General features: G+C 33.8%; 1 protein-coding gene across 1 annotated transcript in view; it reads right to left on the bottom strand.

Annotated features, from left to right (window-relative positions):
* The window catches only part of LOC106457450 (dynein heavy chain 8, axonemal-like), a 459,787-nt gene that overhangs the window by 278,591 nt on the left and 157,991 nt on the right, over positions 1-23,205 (bottom strand). Inside the window, exons 22-26 of the mRNA XM_022383398.1 lie at positions 21,479-21,605; positions 21,107-21,342; positions 3,315-3,419; positions 2,674-2,787; positions 1,941-2,003 (exon numbers count right to left, since the gene is read on the bottom strand). Of these exons, the coding sequence (XP_022239106.1) occupies positions 1,941-2,003; positions 2,674-2,787; positions 3,315-3,419; positions 21,107-21,342; positions 21,479-21,605 (645 nt within the window). The remainder of the gene's footprint in view (positions 1-1,940; positions 2,004-2,673; positions 2,788-3,314; positions 3,420-21,106; positions 21,343-21,478; positions 21,606-23,205) is intronic.

Below are 23,205 nucleotides of genomic sequence, written 5' to 3'. Positions count from 1 at the left end.
TCTTCTCCAACCACTGATGTAGTCTCTCTTCTTGTTTATTTTCTTTCTCCTCCAACCACTGCTGTAGACATTTCTTCTTGTTTATTTTCTTTCTCCTCCAACCACTCTTGTTTATTTTGCTGTTCGAGCTGCCACTGTAGCAGGTTTTCTTGCCACTGCTATTGCCTCTCTTCTTGTTTCTTTTCTTTTTCCTCCAACCACTGCTGTAGTCTCTCTTCTTGTTTATTTTCTTTCTCCTCCAACCACTGCTGTAGTCTCTTTTCTTGTTTATTTTCTCGTTTTTCTTGTTTCTTTTGCAGTTCTTGTATTGCTGCCATCAAATTTGCTAAGTCGTAGTTTGATTTGTCCCTTCTCGTTTCCATCTTTTTTCTTTCTTTTTTTCTGTCTCACTCTCTGACACCAGTTTGTTACTTCTCTGCTTGTTTGTTAATTTCTGGTATAAATTCTTTCTCGATACAAATTTTAGTAATACACAGAATTTCCACAGTCACATTAAACTTAACAACCTTTATAACACATGCTATAAATCACAGTGATTCACACACTTTACTTACGGTGCCTACTGTTTGCTTGACTCAATTATCTATAGCTTCAATCTATCTATCTCTGCAGTCTATCTGCCTATCTCACTGGCTTTCTTTGCCAGGCTTATATGATAAAAAAAAGAGGGCGTCCAGCAAACACTCGGACATTCGCAGGTTCCACGATAATTCTAGAAACTCCAGCACGCATGCACCCAGCGTCATGTGACTTCCGCTGTCATAACAAATATTTATTTTATATGAAAGATGTTTACAGGTAACTATAAATGGAAATGAATTAATTTTTAAAAATATATCTACAAAAAACATTTTTAACATTTTCTGGTATCAAGTATTCACAAAGAGAAACAAAATAACTAACAAAGAAAAAATCATGCTCTCTTTTTTTTGCACTAAACAATTATAGAAAAACACATATCCAAAAGGAAATATTTTTTCTATTGGTTATTTAGGTAATTTGCAATGAATCAATAATCCATGGTTAACAGTTTTTATACATTTCTATTATGGTATGATTGGTTGATTTATCTCTATACTTGGCTTACCAATCAGTAGAATAACACAATATACTAGCTTATATAATTAACTACTTAGGAAACATAACTGCAGAAATGAATAACACGTGTATGGAAAGTTAGCTTTAGATCAAATTGGATGCAAATTTTATTAGGCTGTCTTTTTTATTGTCCTGGACAAACAAATGAAAGAATATCTAGATAATGCAAGAATGAAACATTGCTGCATCTTACAGTGTGAATTACTAATGTTATATATTTAGGAAAGTTCAACTCGAGTATATATAAATGTTATGACACCGATAGTCACGTGACGCTAGTAACACGTCATGATATTCTAGAAGGATCATGTCTGTTCGTGGCAACTCTAGTATTCTCATCAAGCCCTCTATTTTTTTATATATATAAGCTGGCAAATGAAGTGATGGCATGAAAGATAATAGCAGACAGAGAGATTGAAGATATAGACAGACAATTGAGTCAAGCGCGATAGTAAGTAAAGTGCACGAATCGTGCACGAAGCGTGTGTTTAAGTTAAAGTGACTGTGGAAATTAAGTGTATTGCAAAGTTGATTTGAGAAAGATTAAACTAGTTTTATTTAAGAAAGGACTTGTATCACTGAAGTTTATCTGAAAGAATTTTTTTGGAAAATTAACAAACGAACACAGAGATGTAACATAAACATGAAAAATTCACTGTAATTTCTACCAATAAAAATTGAAAAAAATTAAAATGATTTTTTGAAAATTTTTAGTATATAACAATATACTAGAAATAGCCTTCTGAGTGACTGTGCATAAAAGGTATGAAATACAAAAAAATGTTAACTGTTCAAACACTGACTACAAATTATTAGGTACAAACAAAAACTTGATTATCTACCTTGAAAACAGCCAGTCTCTCACTAGCTTCTTGTGGTGGGATACCATATTCCATAGGGCCAGTCTAAAAAAGTATAAATGACATTTAATTATTTGTGATTGCAAAAAAAAATACTTTTCTAGAATACTTTTATTACAAAATATTTGTTATTGTGATTTCTGTCAAAATCAGTACAAGGATATTTTTAGAAATTTTGCAATTTACTTAAAAGGAAAATAAATTTGCTTTCAGTTACTAAGAAAAGCATATTTTGGGATACAAAATATTTCATATATATTAAACATTGATTAGAAATTTCTCTTGATGTCATATTAAAGATTGAATCTAAAAGTTTTCTGGTCATATCTTAAAGAACATACAAGTGTTTCTGAAAAGTAATAATAAATACAAAATTGCCACAAATATTTTATACATAATGTCAAAATTAATTAATGTGGCAGTGTACAGCTATGACGCTGGTAAATTTATGTATCTGTCGTATGGATCAGTAAAATGACAGGTTAGTATTTTCCTCCAATTGATTTCTTCTGTCATAGCTAAAATTACATTATTGCTGAAATATTTCAGTAACTATTCATGCAACACATTACTCTTCACAGTTAGATGCAATTACATTCCAGTGACTTTGTAGTAAAGTTTACATATTTGTATCTCTTCTGCTAACACCAATCTAATATAACTCAAATTAATAAATTGATGACTACTAAAAAACTACATTCCTGCAATTACATACTTTTTCATACTCTTCCTCATACGTTTTGACACTCTGCTTGAACACTTCAACTTTCTCAATCAGTTCTTTTCTAAATTTGGGCTGGATTTCATTCAGCTTGTTTTGGACCAAAGTCTATTAAACAGCCAAAAGTTAAAAATAAATTTGCAATCCTAAATAAAAATGAAATTGAGATGAGTATGAATTTATTTGATGCCAGTTTACAATTTGTTTAATTATATCATTCAAACCAAAATTTATGCATATAGTATCACATGTAAAATATAGTTATCAATTTAATAGGAACCAGTTAAATATCTAACAATAAAGTACGTTGTTAAAATATAACTACGGCAAAAATCACTTCCTTTTTTGTATGTTAAAAAATATAATTTGTTTCACATACAAGTAGTAAAGGTATATCCAAAACTGGTCCTTAAGCATATATTTTAAACTGACTCCAACATGTATACATGTATTTTGCCAAAAATGTTGTTACACTGAATAAAACAATTAAAAAACATGTAAGTTAAAGAATACAATAATGAATTAGCTTTATCTCTCATGATATTTGATTTTTTTAACAACACATGACAGAGCATTAATGATTGAAAAATTTTAACACACTGCATTTGTAAGTATTTATAAGAGAGCAGACTTACTGATTGAGAAAGCAATTTAAGAAAAGAGTATCTCAGAGTATCAACCTGCTCTGTTTCTTCCTTGCTAAAAGGCAGTTGAAACTTAACCAGCATTGAGTAAGCTTCCTAAAAATATTAACACTAGATGTTAGAAATTCTCATGAGGTTAATAAATGCTTTAAGATTTTGACACCACCTTTACTTAGAGAAGAAATTCTATTTTGATAATGTTCACAATGGCTAAGGTATCCTTAATGATTTTACAATCAATATAATAGATTTTTGGATTTCAAGACTTGCCCAGGTCTGATATGGTAGATAGTTTACGAATATAGCTAGTGTTTTATGCATATGCAATTGTACAAGACATAATGCATCCTAGATAAACATGACAAAAGATTTATATTAGAAATATATGACAAAAAGATTGAAGTTTCTGAATACTTTACTCAAAACAAATTACCACAGGTCACATAATTTTTAATTTGAGAGAAAATAAGATATTAACCTTCCTTTATTTATTCAGGAAGTTATCAATTCTTCTTTAAATTTTTGTAAAGTACTAGCCTAAACTACAGCTAAAAGTCATTTTTTAATAACTCAACACTCTGAAAACAGCTATATATATTAAAGAGTTTAATGCTATTTGCATACTTTACTAATTGTGCTTCTATCACTAACAATAAGAAATTGACACATTATGAAAAGTTTTGAAAATATAAGTATATACCAAGTCTACACCTATTACATCATCCAGATAATAAACTAGTAACAAAACAAGGAATTAATAGGAAAAGGCATAATAATCTCATGTAAAAAAGTATAATTTATTTGTGACTGATAGTATAAATTGTTTCTGTAATGAGATAATCTTAGTAGCCTCAATAAAACACAAAAATGGCATAACAATTCACGTTTCACACCAATATCTATTGCACCATTAATTGTGTGGTATTCTCAGATGCATTGATCTCTCCTTAAGAGTAACTGAATAAGAGCCATAGAATAACATGAGGTTTCCACAGAAAATGCATTACAGCACGATTCTGAATTCTCTTAACCTAAAATGAGTTTGAAGTAAAGAAAGATACTGGACACATTGTACAACATAGTGAAACAATCTTTATTTCAGACAAATACAATCAAAGGCAAAAAACCAGTATATTGTGTGATGTCTATCTTTTAGGAGTTCTCTCAGTGTGTTTAAAACAAATAGGTATCTGTGTTAAAATATCTCATATAATTTTATTCCAGGCTGAGTAAACATAGCACTATATACATAAAAAAATAATGCCATTCTTCTCAGGGTACAGGTTCTACCCATGGGATTGATGTATGCTAGAAAAGGTCACTCTATTTCTATATAGTATGCTCTAATTAACAAGAATATTTCTCATGAGAAAGTGCATGTGACACCCTAATCAAATGACCCAGTTCAGCAGTTAACTAGGATGAGAGTCTATAAGAGGCTCCCTTATAGACGTTCTATATTAAGTACATATATACAGTATGTAAAGAAATTAAAACAAATATATATTGAATAATGGGATAGGAAACAGTATATGTTTGCATACCACATTTTACCTCTTTTTTTTACCTTCAGGGTGTCCCAGATGTTTTTATCTTTAAACCTAAAAAAGCAATTAAATCATCTCACGTGTTGATCAAGAAGTTGGTGCAACTTGCTCTCTCCCTGGCAAAACACCTACCAATGATATATACAAACAAAAACAAGTAACAAACTTTACACTAAAATCATGAACTGTGACTGAAAAATAAAAGTGGAGCATTATATACTAGAATTACCACTTTAAAATAACATTAACAATCATACAAAAGCAATCCTCACAAAACAGAAAGTTTAAAGTTCAAGACTAGCTTATAAAATAGTTAAAATAAGACAATCTCTCTGAATATTACATTAAAAAACACTTTTAAGATTAAATACAAAACATTCAAAATAATAATGAAAAAATTTTACATGAAAATTCATTATACAATAAGATAAAATACAAAATAAACCTTTTCTAAAACATATGTGTATGTACAGATTTATACATGAAAAATGACACATTACAATATATTTTATATATATATATATATATATACATATTCTTTACTATTAATCACTAGTGATGATCAAACACATACATGAGAAAAACCCTTCAACATTACAAGAAATATAATAAAATACAAATATAATAAAAACCTTTAATAAAATATAAAACCCTTTACAAAACAAGACATAATATTATATGAAACTCTCTATATCAAAAATGAAACACCTATCAAACTATATACATATATACACAAGGGCATTATGCACAACATATTATACCATAACAAAAAAATGTATATACATACAACATTGAAAATCAGCAAAAAAATCTATGATGACTGTAATAATAATACATAAAGAAGGTATAATCACTATATGTATTTGTACACTGTATATACATCATAATTATCAATAACATTTAAATATACTATACTCTAATGATATTTATACTAAAGAAAATGATAAACAAATAATAAGAAATACATATATGTATTACTTTAGGCATTTAAAGCCTACTACCTTTACTGAAGCCCTGAAAGCAGAACCTGCAACACAGCAGTTGAATAGCATCTAGTTGTGATAATCTGATATACAATCTCTAGCAAAAGCATCCTGAGTCTGCACTAGCTCAGCCCAAAGACAGCGTACTTCTTCCTACACTTCAGGAGATGGTCTTCTGTCTACTTATAAAGTGCCCAGACCTCTCTATACACCTGATTGTTTGTTTCTGGAAGTGGTGCTTTAAGGTTGGTATATGCTGAAGTACAATAGTTTCTTCTATTTTGGTCAGGGGCAAGGCATACAGATCTATTTTTCCTGGCTGTGGAGTTTGGGTTCAGCACTCTTTGGTGGGTAAAGGAGATGTAATGACTGACAATGCTCCCACATTGTTTTCAGACATTTCATGAACTTTCTGCATCGATGGCTGGACCTGGGCAGTGGATTCTGATGTGGTAGAACCTTCCTGAGGCTTGAATTAGCTCTGCAATGACCCAACCTGAGTTCAGGAAGGTCTTTATGGATTTTGGGCTGTCATGCTTATTTCTGTGCTCAAAACTTTCCACTAGGAAAAGTGTAAAACTATTGCTGTGGTAAAGTGACATTTCTAAAGGCCTACATGTAATCATGTATATCCTGCTTGTAAAGAATGTATCTCTTTCACCTGTTGACATCCCAGTTCACTAGGCTTTATCATGCTTGATCTACATATGGTTGTGCTCTCCACTATTATCATTGCCATGAAAACAGTATGCAATTACCCTGGAACCAAGCCACATTCCTTTAACTACTGTGTAGTTGTTATCCAAACAGAACCTTGGTCCAATAACATAGAAATTGGAATTGAGACTATAAACAATGTCTCAATAGGTATAGCACCATAACATGATAATATCTAAAAGCTGTTAAACTCAACACATTTTTTTCAACGTAACAAAGTAGTCACCAGCCAAATTCACCAAACTAACTTTTCAACTAAAATTCTTTTAGCATGGATAAATATTCATGCTGACACTACAGTATATATCAATATACACTAAGATCAACCTAGCCTAATTACAGTATTCTGTCATAAAACACTTTTACTGTCCTAAACAGTTGGCAACTCCATATGTCCACTTTAAATAACATTTGGTGCACAAACCATGTGGATTGGCCACTGCAGAACTTACAGACTGCAGCACATCTGTTCTAGGGAGCTTACCATACATTACTTCCAAAGGAAGTAGTATTTTTCCAACAAAACAATATACTCACTTTAGTAGGCATAACAGGAAAATACACATATGCAAATACATTGAAACTAAGACTATTCCTGTTAGAATAATAACAACCTGATTTAATTCTGTGCTGAGAAAGAATATAAAGGAAGTATACATGCTTCAAGACTACTGGGTGATAGTCAAGCAATTATCACAAGATATCTAATGGATATCTATCCATAAAGCAACTCTAACAAACAGTTTAAAAAGTAAGGGCTACAAGGCCCTTTCAGTCCCATCCATTTTGTGATCATATTCATGCTGACACTACAGTATGTATCAATATACACTAAGATCAACCTAGCCTAATTACAGTATTCTGTCATAAAACACTTTTATTGTCCTAAACAGTTGGCAACTTTGTGATAATCAAGTGGCAATCATACAGTGGAGTGCAAGCATTTTATAATGAAACACAACATGATAGCTTGGAAAGCAAGGAATGCCACTTCCTTCCAGAAATTGATCTCACAATGAGTGACTGTCCTAACTGTTGGCATGGTAGTTAGTTCCTAGTTCCTCTTTTCCAGATGCTTCCTCATTTGATACAGCCAGATATGTACATTCAGCATCTTCCCCTCATCAGCTAAGCTTAGATGATATAAAACAGTACCCTCATCATCCTCTTACTTGTCATTCTCAAACCCTAATTTCTGGTAAAGCTGGTGCATGAGAGTTCATCAGTAACATAAAGTTGTAGTTTGTTGAAGTGTTCAACATACTTACATATTATACAAAACCACCATATCTTGCATTTCAATAGGATAATTTTTGTGTGGAAATGCAAATAACCTATTTCATAGGAAAAACTGACCTATAATTCCTACAGTACTCTATACCCTAAGGTACTAATGCCAGAACCAAGCTCAGGGGTAACTACTTTCACTCTTTGGCTGACTTTAGTTACATATAGTTGGAGATGTGCCAATACAATCACATCTAGTGTATCTTTATTTGCTAAAATGAAGTCAGAGTTAACCATCTAACATCATGTAGGGTTCAAGATCAGTCAAAATGACTGACCTTATAATCATGAAACTATACATACTATAATTGTTAATGTAAGCAATATATCTTCATGACAATTGACAGGCTTTTAGTAAATATAATAAGTCTGTTGTACACAAAAAAATCAGATTTTTTAATTAAGCATTCTTACTGAAGATTTGTCAGTCTAAGTGCAAAGTGATTTTCAGGTTAAAAATAAAAATGTATCTTTTCATCTTACAGTTTTTGTATTTCTTTTGCATAACCTCTAGAACTTCCTAAATGAATATCAAAAGTTTTTTTCGTTTAAACTTAATAGTTCATCTGTTATTTTTTCTGATCACCACTACCTGTACTGGCTTGTCAACTTGACCAACTTTGTAACCACCACATAACAAAAAATTATGAAATAAATTTAAATTACCCTTTTTTCTTTCTAGAATTACTGCATTTTGTAACAAATAATTGCACAATATACATGTTTACAGCCAAAGCTAATAGATTTTTCATTTAGTTTCACTTCTTACAGTTGCACTTAGACCCTCTCAGAGTATGCAGATACAGTCATGTTTACGCTGAACACATGCTACATGAGTATTTTGTTAAAGTTTTCTCATCTAACCTGATCAGTTTCCAATTTTTTACATTTTAGTTTTTTGTCATAAATAAAAATATAGATAAAACACAAGAATTTCAGTACTTATATGTGAAATCTCTTTTTCAAGCCTTTGTACTCATACAACAGGTGTATATGTAAAACTCTAGGTCTAAATCTTATTAACAATAGTGTGGTATCAGAAATTATTTTTAAAATTTGTAATATGCAATATATAGAATACAAGCTGAAAGGTTAACATGCTAGAATAGTGACTTCTCTTGAAGTGTCTAATACATGGTAAGATCAACAAATGTCCTGGTGCTCTGTATTAACCAGAAACTTATCTCACACTCTTGTATTTTCAGAGGCACATATACAAAGCATAAGCCCTGAAAGAGCTGAGCTGCCCATGAAACCTTTTGACACAAGCTGTCTGCTTCACTCCCTCAATTCAGTGGCCAGACTAGACTTGAGATCTATTAATTTCCCAGGGTAGAAGTAGCAGTAATTACAGCTTGCTGCTGACCCCCACTGCAGCAAATTGTATCTGGTAGCCACACATATTTTGCTACTCAGCAAGGTGCTACTCAGTTTTCTTTGAAATGACCCTGCTGCCCACATTCAAAGAAGATGCTTGTCCTTTCTGGACCAATATCCAGATGAAAGCAGCACAAACCTCATGAGATGACCAGAAAAGCACTGCTTATTTACTGGGATCCTTTGGGGTTGTGTGGCAGCCCTGTGATGTATTGGCCCTGATCAAAGCTTGAGCTTAATGTGAGGCACACACTTAAATAGAGGGATCTACTTGAGGTACAACCACTGAAGCTGCTGCTGAGTTTTTCCTTCTCTTGTAATCTTTTACAAAGTCATGTCTTTGAATTTTGTCACCATTAAAGATGCATTTTCTAGGTTGAGAAGATATCTGACACTTCATCTCTCATTGTGTACTCCTTGATAAACTTATTGGTAAGGATATCCTCACAATCTTCCAACACCATTCTAGGGTATGCCTTCCCATGCAACTGGCATAAGTGGGTAAAATGTTTGAGCCCAATGGATAGCTTGGTTCTACAACAGGTCAAAATGTTGGCATAACTTGGCTACAACTGTATTACAGTCCCATAGTTGTGCCTTGCTCAAGTGTTCAACAGCATTAAAGTTTGGACCATACAAATTCAAGTGCATATGATACCTCTAGTTAAATGATTAGTTCAGTAGGTAACTAGGGAGAGAAGAACTCAGTGGCTCCCTTGATTGACATTCTCTATCAAGCACATACACAATATGTAAAGAGATTTTTAAAAATTTTATATTAAATAAGGGAATATGTAATATTTAGTATGCTTGCATACAACACTTGTAGTGAGAAGTTGGAATATGCATGCTTTCAAAGTTACTACTAATACACAAACACATATTCACAGCCATTTAATGTGTAGATAGTTCAGATATACTTTCCAGGCCAATGAATAAATTCCTTCCAATACGTTACATATTTATGTAATACATATACATACAATATTTGAAAAAATGAATCTTCGTAAACTTGTATTGCTGCATAACAGATTATTCTTACTAAAACCTAAAATTTTTAAAACATAGGTTTAGACAAAACTTTATCTTTCAATGTTAATCTTAAACAAATGGCTAACTATCAGGAGTATATGCATAAAGAATTTAAATCTTAGTAAATAAAGTTTTTTCTAAGGAATGCTAGTAGTTTTGAAGCACATGCCCTTGTTACTTATTACTTACTACCTTTCTAAGAGATGCAACAATGATGAATTTTGGCTAATATATAAATTAAAACAAGTAGTTTGGGAAACTGCAGAACTATATAACATTTTGTGATGACTGAAAATCCAGTTTTTTGGTTTTTTTTTGCTTTTTCTACCTTTTATAAACTAGCATTAGTATATGGTAATGGGGCTTTTTGGTTCAAAGTAACTGGGCTATCTGCACCGAATATCAAGTCCTATAATGAAAGTAAAACACATGGGAAAACAGGGAGAAAAAAACCAAAACGTTTTTTTTTTCCTGCAATCGAGGTTAAAATTAAAATAGAATTAAAAAGGCCAAAGGCCCATAAAAAGCTTAAAACATAAACAATCTTAGTAGTGTTGCTGGCAATGACACTGTCCATCAAAGGTAAACCACCTGACAAAAAACTGATGCCACACTGGTAACCATAGTGATGACACAAAAATAAAACATGGAGAATTGTGACTTGAGTGTCACAAAGGCCACACATTGGCAAATCAGTCCTTTGTAAAAGAATTGATGAGTAATGAAACTGTGACCAATGCAAAGCTTAGACAAAATAATTTCCTCTCTTCGATTCCTATGGAGACTAGATGGCCAAACAGCAACAATAAACTTTATCTGGAAAAGCTTGTTGTGATATTTTCACTTCAAATCGACTGCTAGCTAGTGTGAAGCCTTGCCTTGATGACAGGCCTGAAGTCCACATAAGGAACAGAGTGGACTGTGACAATGATAAAGCAGTCACATTTAGCTGCTATGTCAGCTAGTTCATTCCCATAAATTCCCAGTGAAATGTGCCTGGATATGAAGGCCAAATGTAGAAATAGCAGACCACAGATCACTAAGGCATCAAGTCACAACACTAGGTGGGGTGCTGTGATAAGGATTGGAGCTTTGCAGCATACTATAAAGAAAGATGCAAACAACTAAGATGAAATGGAGGTGCATAGGACTCAGTGTACCAACTCTGGAAAGCTCCCATAGAGAGCTAAAGCCCCTGATGAAATACAGGGTCCAATATATTCAAGGCAGTCTCTGGCTAAACCATATATCACAGATCCATAGTCTAGCTTTGACTGAATGAGGGTATGATAGATCTTCAGCATGAAACACCTACTGCTCCCCAAGAAGTGGAAGAAAGGACACAGAAGATGCTCAATGCCCTTGTACAATTGACATGAAACTGGTTAATGAGAGGAATAAATGTCAGCTTACAGTTAAAGAGAAATCCTAAGAATTTTGTCTCAATCACCACTGGATAACAGCACATCCCAAGCAGAGCTCTAAATCAGAGTAACAAAAATGCACACAAATGGTTTTAGATGATGAAAATGTGCTGTGGTCCACCCCAACAAGCAAGTAAGGGCAGTCTGAAGCTACATCTCAATAAATTCAATATTCGCTTACCAACAGAAAATTTAAAAGTCATTGACACAGAGGTTGTTTGCAATTGTAGGAGGAAGATAATTTTAATACTGAAATTGTGAGGAATTCCAAGTTCCTGTGTAAAGGATCATGGCAATGTTGATCTCAAACAGACTTGGAATGACTTGTCATTTAAAAAGTTTCAAATAAAAATAGGTAAATGGCCACACAACCCATAGAAATGTAGGTCCTGTAAGATGCCAAACCTCCACATAGATTTCACAAGATCAATAATGATCAAAACAAGTTGCTCCCTCTTGTGGAAGGCTTCTGTGATTGAAATTTCAAGTTGAATCAGGTGGTCCATGGTGAGGTAATTAGTCAAAGTAATCAATCTATAATTAGAAGGAAATTTGGGATCTTTCCCAGGCTAAGAAAAATGGATGATAATAGTCCTGTACCAAGCATCTGAAAAATCCTCCTCCTGCTAAATCCAGTTAAAAACAATCAGAATAAGAGCAAGAGTGGCAAGAAAAAGATGGTGCAGCATCTCATAAAACCTAGTTCAACTGATGTACTGATAGATCAATACAGAGCAAACTTAAGTTCCACCAGCATAAATGGTCGATTATAGTAACAGAAAGTATAGGCTTGAAAAGAAGATGGTATGATATTTTGGCTCATAATTTTATGACCAAGAAGGCAGGGAAAGAGGTGGAAGTGCTGAAATGGTGAGAAAAGCACTCCCAAAGGGTGCTGACAATACCCTCTAAATTAGCAATCTCTTGGTCATCGGAATGCAAGATTGAAAGAGGATGGGAGGTACACTTTCCATCCACCCTTTGAATTTTGTTCCTAACTAGCTTGGAACTTGTGGTAACAAAATATTGGAAGTAAACTTAATCTAAGAATCTTTGTGGCTTTGATGTTGGATCTGCTGAGCATTGGCACAAGCCTGGTGAAAGGCTATGCAATTGTGAATTAGCGATATAAGCAGAAAATATTCCAGGCCTGTTTCTGAGCTTTCTGTTCTTATTGGCTGTCAGTGGTCCACCACAAATGAGGATACTTTAGAAAAAACACCATATTTTTAGGGAATGTACGAACAGTTGCATGGACAATGCAATCAATTACTGTACCCATGTAATTGTTAATAATTGTTAACAAAGTCTCGCTGCAGAGGACACCCAGAGAATGCCTGTTGACATGTGTTGCAATAAGTAAACTTTAAAATTACCTTTTTGTGAAAAAAAGTAAAAACTTGCAATTCAGAATATAAACTAAGAATATTTTCAAGATAATGTATGGTATGTACATTTTTCTATTTTTAATTTTAAACATTTCACTGTACAAAATGCTGATGATAATACTTGAAATATTCATAGTCTGAGCACAAATAACTATAAAACAAAAATAATAAATCTTTAATTAAAATACTTAATTAAAACAATCTCATTCTTTGTGTACAAAATACTGGCAATCTTTAATAACAAAATCTTACCAATTGTTGTGAAGATATATTAAGAAAGTTCAGAATTGTTGTAAGTACTGTTGAACTGTGTATCATTCTCCATATGAGAAGTATGTCAAATGGGTTCAAACCATAACCATAGAGTTAAATGTCAATAAAGACTGATGAAGGGGCAAGGGGCTCAACTTATTTTTGTTATGGAGCCTGTGGCATGCTATATACACCACTGCATGGAGGGCAGAATACCCTTTACATGGTTAGAGAAAGACTCAGTAGGAAGAATGGAAAGATCTGTCTGTAATGCAACCATGACAGTGGAATGGAATGCAGCAGAATATGTCTGAGTTGGAAGAGGGAAGAACATCTTCTGTGCCTCAGGATAAGAAATGTTGTTAACAATTCTTAACTGCTGTACCTTTTTCTACTCCACCAATTTAGGGCAAGAAGGAGAGGAAGTTGGGAAGGAACCATTGCAGTTAACATAGTGTGGGTCCAATTGACATTCATTGCTATTGTCACCTTTGTCGCAATAATGAGCACACTTTAAAGTATTAAAACAAGATCACCTAGAGTGTCAAACCTGCTAAAATTGGAAACATCTGAGAGGGTTAGAAAAATAGGGCTGTACCTTACACTTCAGATAACCTGCCTTAAAAGTAGCAGGTGGATATGGTGATGTAAACATCAAAATAAGAATGTTGGTCGACCCCATTATTCCATATTTTTGAGTGGGAATACATCAGATAAAAAAAACACCTTGGGTAGAGAAACCAGTGAGAACCTCCAACTCTGGGATGTTAAGCAAATCCCTCTCAACAATCACTGCTCTTGAGAAATTCAATGTAACCTCAACAGGTGTATCTCCAACGGATTTCAATTTCAAGAGGAATTTGCTATCTTCTTGTCGAGAGGTTTTGACCAAGATGTCCTCAGGTGGTAACTTCTTGATTGACTTAGGAGAGCCAGCAATCTCCTCTAATCCCTTCTAATTGAAAAATGGAGGCATATGCCCTAGAAATGTTTTCTGACAATGAATATAGAATCAGAAAATGAGGTACAGGAATGTTAGGAAATGTGGAATTGTGACTGTAGAAGTCTTCCATTCATGGTCATTTTCCAATTATAGTTTTTCAATGTTGTTTTGATTTTCATATTTTGGATTATCCATAAGAACAGATTCAGAACCCAATAATTTCATGAAGTTCTCCTAGAGGATAAGCTACAAAGTCAAACTAGGACAATGCAGTTATGCCAGGGTTTCATGGACATTATATCCATACATCAGAACCAAACAATATCAACAACACCTATTAAAGACATCTGGTACTGGTACTCGGTTGATCCTAGTCACATAAAACCAGCTGACTGACCCCTGAAGGCCACCTGTATACAGAAATTCAAGGTATCACTCAACCATCAGAATCCTCTCCTTCCCTTCATAGGTCACCATGCATTGCAAACATGTGGTTTAATGTTTGGATCCCAGAGGAGATAAACTGTAAAAATAGAACCTTTCCTGGGAGAACCCCTCTCCACATACAGGAATTCATATAAAGGGGAAGCCAAAATTGAAATTTTTGTATGTACACAGACTCTAGAATAATATAGTATGAAGAAATATTTTATGTTTTCTACTCCCTTTGTTTACTTTTAATTCGTAAAAATTTTAAAACTTTTCATACCTTTTAAGAGTATGTAGCTTAAACATAGAATATTGGTCAAGGAAGTAGCCAAGTTTTTTTTACTCTACTTATCTATTGTTCTGGAATATTCATGTGTACTTTATTATGGGAAGTATGTCTACAAAGCTGAACTATGTAGAATTAGACAGTGATATTTTCCAGTGGAGGGTCAGGTGATACTTCAAGATACAATTTCCTTTCTTTTTGAATGAAAATGACCAATAATGATGTGGATAGTGCACATCTCCTGAGAAAGTACAGCATTATTATCCTGTGTACATAAAGTTATATTTTCTCAGTTTTGAACAGATTCACCTTCTTCACAGATATCTGTGGATGCTCCAGTAAAGGTTCCATCCTCTGAAAATAAAGTCAATACTATAGCTGTTACTCGCCTGCTAGGATTTCTTCCTTTGCTCATTTAAGCATTGGTCTGATTTTTTCGTGCTTGCTCAAGTCTTTTATACCCCAATTAACTGCCCTTGGAGATATTTGTCTCATGACAATCTCCACCTACATCAATGCACCCTCTATCCTGGTACTGTATATTAGCACTTTATTCAGACATCACTTTTTCTCGACAAAATGTCACAAATGGGTTTCCAAGTGCTACAATCATTCAGAGATACTTTGAGCATTCTCTGTGTTACCTAGTTGATTTAGTTTATTTTCAGTATGAATTCCCAGATTATTATATCCTGCAAATCAAGTCTCTCCTATCTCACCTCTGATATCTAGTGTTGCACAACAATCGGGGGAGAGTTACTATCGGTTGAGTGGGATATAAAAGACTGGAACAAGTAAAAAGAATCAGACTAATGCTTGGATAGGCAAAGGAAGAAACCCTGGAAGTACAGTAATAGCTGTAGTGAGAGGAGGTAAGTATGTTTTGGAATTCAGAGAATTAAAATATTTTCCTGCAAAGTATTTTCTGTCTAATCTCCAGTTATTCTACAGATCCTATTCAACTACTTTAAGAGAAATCAGTGTACTTGAGAATACCACAATACTGATGCCACAAATTACTCTAGTGAAATGTTTGGTGGGTTTTCTTGTTACTTTTAGATATCTAATTTATTAAATTTTCAATGTCAGGTAGTACAAAAATATACATACTCAAAATGTTGGCTTCAATTACTTTAAAATATCCTAAAGTCTGTTTACAGTGTGAAAACAAAGTCAAGTGTTTTTTTAACCCTCAAATGTTTATGTGCCATTTATTACTGGTTGGTTCACATATCACATCACAGTAAATTTAAGTTTTTGCCTTTCACACTCAGTGTAAAAAATATAACCCAAAACAACTGGGTGAAATCAGTCATTTTCTATCTAAAATACTGGGGAAATCCCAGAAGTGACTAGTGGGATTCATGGCAACACTGAAGTTGACATTTTCCTAATGTGAAAATGTATTTCAGACAGAAATACAGAAACAGATAGTTATTATCTTACATAGCTGACAAAAAACATTTTGCACATGTGCCAAGCCTTGAATAAAACTGCCACTCATACACATATTAATGTCTATTTCACCAGCCTGTAATTTAATTATCATTAGACTGTAGCCCTCCACCAAAAGGAAGTGCAATAAGCCCTATGAGCACTAGCGTTTTCACAAAAGCTCATTCTTGACGAGGTAGAAGAAACTCACTGAAAGTTGGGAGTAAGATGGGAAGCTTCTGTGGAAAGATGAATATCTAACTGAAATACATTTTCAGATAAAGAAAATGTTAACATCAGAAATTCTACTTACCTCTTCACATAACAGATAGCTAGAATCCTACAATGATAACATAATGTAAGGGATGGTGTAGATAAAAAATTTAAAAGGTGAGTTCTTTTTGAAATTATGGCATCAGAAAGGGAAGATTAATGGAGTGTGTCACTCACTAGAGGAAGGGACCTAATGGGGCACCATTTGATGGGAACCAACTCCTTCTTATGCAAGGAACAGAATACTCTTTGTCCAATAAAGATAGTAAAGAACTTTCTACATGGTGCTAAAGTGTCACATAGATGGTTTGAAAGTAAGATTGTTCAACAGGCCATTATATCTCAGGCAGTTGGCTAAGCATAGATTTGCAGTGTGGCTAGGACAATATAGTCATGCCTTACAATATATGAGAAGTACTTAAGTGAACTATTACTAATATAAGCAGTTGCAGGGAGGAATTATCTCAGACTTACATCCTGAAATAAACACAACACCCATGCATCTGATAAAACTGCTGAGAATGGTATGTTTCATAGTGTAGTGGGAAGCCTGTACTATGCTTCCAGTTAAAAACCTCAACCATATAAGGGGTGTGTTCACTTGGTCACATACCAGTAGGATTAAATTGACACAAAAGGGAATTCTTTACTTTGATCTTCCCAGTGGCTTGGACTAATGAAGCCAGGGTTTTCCATGTACTCCACAAGAAGAAAATAGTATACATATACATACATATATACTGCCAAAGCAATCTTGTCAAAAATCCCAACTCACCATAAGCACTGTCTGTCTGTTATCACCTATTTGATGTGGACTCTTGGAGAAAGAAGTATTCCCTGTGAGGAAGCACTGGCAATTTAGTAACTTCCATTGTTTCCCTATACGTGTATATATATATATACACAGCTCATTGTAGGAACTGACAAAAAACAAAACAAAAAACAATTACCCTTCTTACAGATGCTGTAAAGATAGGAGAATGGTGATTGGAGGGAGACAATAACCAGAGGAAAGAAGACTGTAATGTAGTATAAGATAGTGTGACACAAAAGCGTTGGGGTCACCCACACCTCTGTTTGCAAAAGCTCACCCAGGGACGTCAACAGTTAGAAGTAAGAAAAGCTGTGATATAATGTACATCATAGGAGGAGACATGTAAAAGTAAGGTGTCATTCTCCATCTAAGAATAAACTAGCAAAGTGAAAAGAAATAAGTATGAAAAGGAAAAGGAGGCCCATGGCAAGAAAAGATGTTGTCAATTGCCTCAAAAGTTGACAGTGTGAACAAGATAACAATGAGCTCTCCACACAGAACAAATGAGACAATCTGTATCCGAATGATCATACAGGGATACTCTCAAAGGGATCATACTCTCAAAGTTGGAGTAAATTCACTGAAAACACCAGAGGACTTATAGACCAATCTGCGAGAAGAATCCAGTCTAAGCCAAATAATTGTTCTACCTCCAGGGTTAAAGACTGGTACATGACAGGATGATAACTGAATGTGGTGGTTATGGACCCAAAATAGAAAGTCCAGAGCAAGGAAACAGAATGACTCCCAGTTGGTTAATTTAGAGTGGTCTGAATGGATCATGATACGATGACCAAATAGATGAGACAAGAAGATTAGTGCCCAACATCTCATGGATAATAATATGGAGAGACTACTCCTCTGAATATCAGACTCTGGAAAGGGTGCAGTTTTCCAAAACCATGCCCAAATAAAGAGGCATCAGTTTAAATGTTTTGTGTGCTTTTTGTTGTTTAATACAAAGCTACACAATGGGCTAACTATGCTACACTCACAACCAACTAGTATTGAAGCCCAATTTTGTAGTATTATAAGCCTTCAGACCTACAACTCATCCATTTGGGAGTTTCTGAACAGATATCTATCTATGCAAGGTGGGGTGAAGAAAAATGCCTAGTCATGTGGAATTGATTGAGTCACCAAAAAAGGAGAGTGAGATACAAGAGAAGACAGTGAAACTCTGGAAATGCTCCATTAATCAGCCAGAGTTCACTGAAGGGAATACACGTAGATGCATCCGAGAGAAACAAGAGATTTGAGAGAATAATGTTCTCAAAAGAAACAAAATCTCTCACACAGGAAGAAAAGGAGATACTAATGAGAGTCTTAGTAGTCAGGAGCTCTATGTCTCAAAGATGTAATGGAGTATAGAGACCCCACCTCACATAAAAATTGAGGAAGACCCAAGGTGTATAAGATACTGGGAAATGACAAGATTTGTTCATTGAACCTGACCAACAAACCCAAATGAGACAACCTCAAAGGATAAGGTAGATGCCTCACTAGACAGGGCAAGTAGGAGCCAAATATCTATAGAGTAGTGAAAATGCAAACCTAAGGAATGCATCTCAATGCAAAAGCCTTCTAGACACAATTGAAAACATACAAAGTTGTAGTCAATTCAAAGGAAAGGGCTTTGAACTGAATATTTGACCATTGTGGACAAACTGAAGGAAACAATGTGCAGATGGACAAATCAGGATGTGGAGAAAAGCATATACGACATTGATCTTGGTTATCCATATATTGGGTGAGAGATCCTGCCTCAGAGTGAGAAAACTTTTCATCTTGGACCTAGGGACAACCTTACTGGTTTAAGTGTGCCAAATCAACAACAGGTCACCAAATCTCCAGACTTCTTAGAAATGACAAAAAGGTAGGAAGAAAGCTTCAGAATGAGGTTAAGGATCTGTTCCACATTCATAATATGGAGTGGGGAAAGAGGTAGTTGAGAGTGGAAGGTCAAGGAAATCCTATGAGAAAGCATCTGTGTAACCCAATGGTCTTTGGCAAATGAAGTCTATAGGAGTGCAAACTGGGAGAGCCAAGCTCTCCCTGGATCAGAGCTGAGGGGCAGCTACAGAAACAAGCTACCTACCTCTGAGAGTTACGATGATCATCCCTCAAAGAGGGAGAAGTTGAAGAGTAAAAAAAAAAAAGGTAAAGAGCAAGAGAGGCAAGCCTATAAGGCTTTCAAGTGCAAGAAAGCTACTGGTACCCCCTGATAAATGTGAGAAAAGAGAAACCAAAATAAGTAGATAACTGCTGACCAGCTGTTTCAGCATGAGATTTCAAAGTATAACACATAAAATTTCATCATGGAGGAAGTGTGAAGCACAAAGGTCCCTGAGATAAGACTGGGGGAAGCAAATTTCACAATGTAAGACATTCCAACAAAGTAAACACAGAAATACAGACACCAAATTAAGTGGGACACAACAGAAAATCAAAATTGAAACCAAGGAAAAAAACAGGTATGTGCAAGTTTTTTCAGTAAAGCTGTCAGGCTCACAGTGTAAAGCCTCTGAAAGAAATTGAAGTGTGGACAGATAGAGAAAAAATTATAGTTTGATTAAAGATAGGAACCAAATAAATATAATGTCTGAACTGAAATTTTAAACGTTTTGTAGCCTTCTTTCTCATAACAGAGTAAACAAAGGCAATAAAGACTACACTAGAAATTGTAATTTAAGTGTAAAATAATAAGCACAAAGAGTCCATAACTCTTAATGAAAAAACACATATTGGTGGACGGTTATACTCTAGTGATGATCATAGTATTGTGCAGTATGTGTTAATACATGTAATGATGAGATCTTCATTCAAGGTTTGGCACATCCGCTAAACTGTTTTCAACATTAGTGCAAATTAATAACCATCTATTCTGTGGTGAGTGAAACAGCATTTTTGAAGAGGTTTTTTCATCTTTTTATGTGATGTGAATGCCATCAGAAACTCTGTAACTGACAAAGCCAAGAAACCAAAGGAAGATGGCACATAAACAGTTTATAAAAGTTTTCAAAATGTAGAAAGGGACAATTTGGACCCGCATCACTAATTCTAAGGTTAAGCAGAACTTATAAGTGTCACACACACATATACAATATGGTAATTGAAGTTGTTAGTTTTTTGGACTTCATTTCTTTATAATTAGCTAAATATCTATTTATCCTAATTTTTCATCAAAATAACAAATGAATAAAAGCTGCATATGGATAAATGTATATAAAGAATACTTTAAAATATTAATAGTTTCAAACAACATATTAACTTGTAATATTTAATTATATTTTTGCCAACTTTTTATTTTTCAATATATGTTAGAATAGTATGGTTTTGCACAAATAATAAATAAACTGTTTTGTAATTAAGCTTACAGAGAATGGTATAGAATACTTATCCATTGCATAATTGGCATAGTTTATAACTTTGGGTTGTATTTATAAGAGTAAACTAATAACACTAGGTAAAACTGACTTCACTTCTAATTTGTACTGTAGTAATAAAAGGACCGTATGTAATGACAACAATATCGATATGCTAAATGCATGATTATACCAAGTTTACTTAATTATTATAAACAACTATCATGACTACCTCTATTGGGTTCAACATCATATCAATCTTTATCTCACTTTCTCGTATTTCTTCCAAACATGCCATGGCACTCCTCACATCATCCAAGTCATTTATTGGGCGTGACAATTTCTTTGAACTTTCTGAAATGAACTCTACAATATCCATCACCTTGTGATGGTAAGTCATGTTCAAGTATTTTCCTAAAAGCATCTTCCATCCTCTAGCTTCAACTGACAGTGACAGTTTAATGTCCTCTGATTTGGGAAAAGAAAAACTTTGTATTTAAAATGTATTCATGATTTTAATTTGTATAGAGTGATTTTAACTGAGCATTTATTTACAATAACATTTAGTATTACAGATCAATGTACTATATAAGTCTTACAATACCTGTAAATACTTCAACCACTCCAGTTGAAACTGAGGGAGGTATGTCACAAATAGTTATCTCTATGTCCTCATAATAAAGCATAAGAACTTTAATCTCTGCCAAAGGGGGATCTTGAGCCATGAATTCCTAAAAATGGATGATACTGAAAACATTATTTATGGCTAATTTATCAGGAATGACACAAAGTAATCAATGAGGTACAACTAATGAGTTGAATGTCCGTACAATGATGTAAAACATTAAAACTAAATACAAGTATTAGAAGTGGTATGAAAAATTTCATTGAAAAAGTTCATAAAAATATGAAATATTATTTAAATGCTTGTTAGGTTGAAAGGTTAACTATGATCCAGTAAAGTGTTACTATTCTAATAGTACAGCAATGTAACCATAGATAACCAAATAAAGTCTTTATCAGAGTCTCTCAACCTATAAAATGAATAGCTAGATTAACATTTTCAATCCTATGTGCACAGGTGGGTGGTCGAAGTGCACATGTCATGACCTTTTACAGAGTGACATTCAACATGGTATTATGTATTGGATTTTAGAGTTATCAACTATTCATTTTACCTTACAATGCTAATTTAGTGATAGTTCAGAGGTTATGGAGGTTATGCAAATACAACATACAAACTGTGTGCTGGACAAAAGTATTTTTATTCTTCACTTTAACATCACATTGCATACCAACTGATCAATTCACAGACATATTTTGAATACACATAATTTTGTAACACATCTGATTTTTTTTGTACAATAGACTTGTGTATTTTACTAAAAGCTTACCACATCATAAATCTCAATTACACTCAAAATTCCTTCATTAATATGTGTTGGTCCAAAGTACATTTCATTAAACAATACTTTTGAAATTATTTATACATGCATATATATATATATATTCCAATTATAAATATATTGCATTAAAAATTGCTCTTTAATTTATTTTTCTAATAATCTGTAAACTTTCTGTGTGATGAACCTGCACACAATATACCAGGTATCTACATGAATAGATATAAGAGGTAAATCTCCTGATTTCTGTTCAGAATCTCAACCTTGCTTCGTACATTAAACCATTTAATTAAATATTACATCACAGTTTTTATTAATTAATTCCTAATATGTTTATGTTATGATCAATATTTTTTGATATTGTGGTTTGAGTTATTTTTAATTTTTCACAAAGCTACTTGAGGACTACCTGCACTAGCCATCTCTAATTTAGCAGTGATAGACCAGAAAGAAGGCAGTTAGTCAACACCACCTACCACAAATTCTTTGGCTACACTTTTACCAATGAATAGCAGGGATGACCATCACATTATAATGCCCATATAGCTGAAAGGGTGAGCATCTTCAACGATGGGGATCCAAATCTGCAGATAGCAAGTGGAGTGCCCTAACCATCAGGCTACACCATACTTAATATTGTAAGAAACTAATTTCTTACTTTTTATGTTAGTCTGCTATGCTGTCATTTTAAAACAAACATATTCACAAAACATTTCACGTCACTCATGAGCATACTATTGTGAGCTATATTTTTAATGTTGTAATTTAAATGTTAGCTAGAGGGAGATGTGGGCCTTAATGATAACTTTTGAACTGATAGACTAAATGGAAGGCAGCTATTAAGCAGCATCCATCATCAACTCCTTGGCTACTTTATTGAAATAGTGGGATTTTACTGTCTATCTTAAAACTCGGCCATAGCCTCATA

This window comes from Limulus polyphemus, unplaced genomic scaffold, assembly GCF_000517525.1.
Source record: "Limulus polyphemus unplaced genomic scaffold, Limulus_polyphemus-2.1.2 Scaffold333, whole genome shotgun sequence".
Lineage (NCBI taxonomy): Eukaryota > Metazoa > Arthropoda > Merostomata > Xiphosura > Limulidae > Limulus > Limulus polyphemus.
The sequence above is the reverse complement of the archived record's forward strand: the minus strand, read 5'-3'. Positions and strand labels throughout refer to the sequence as shown.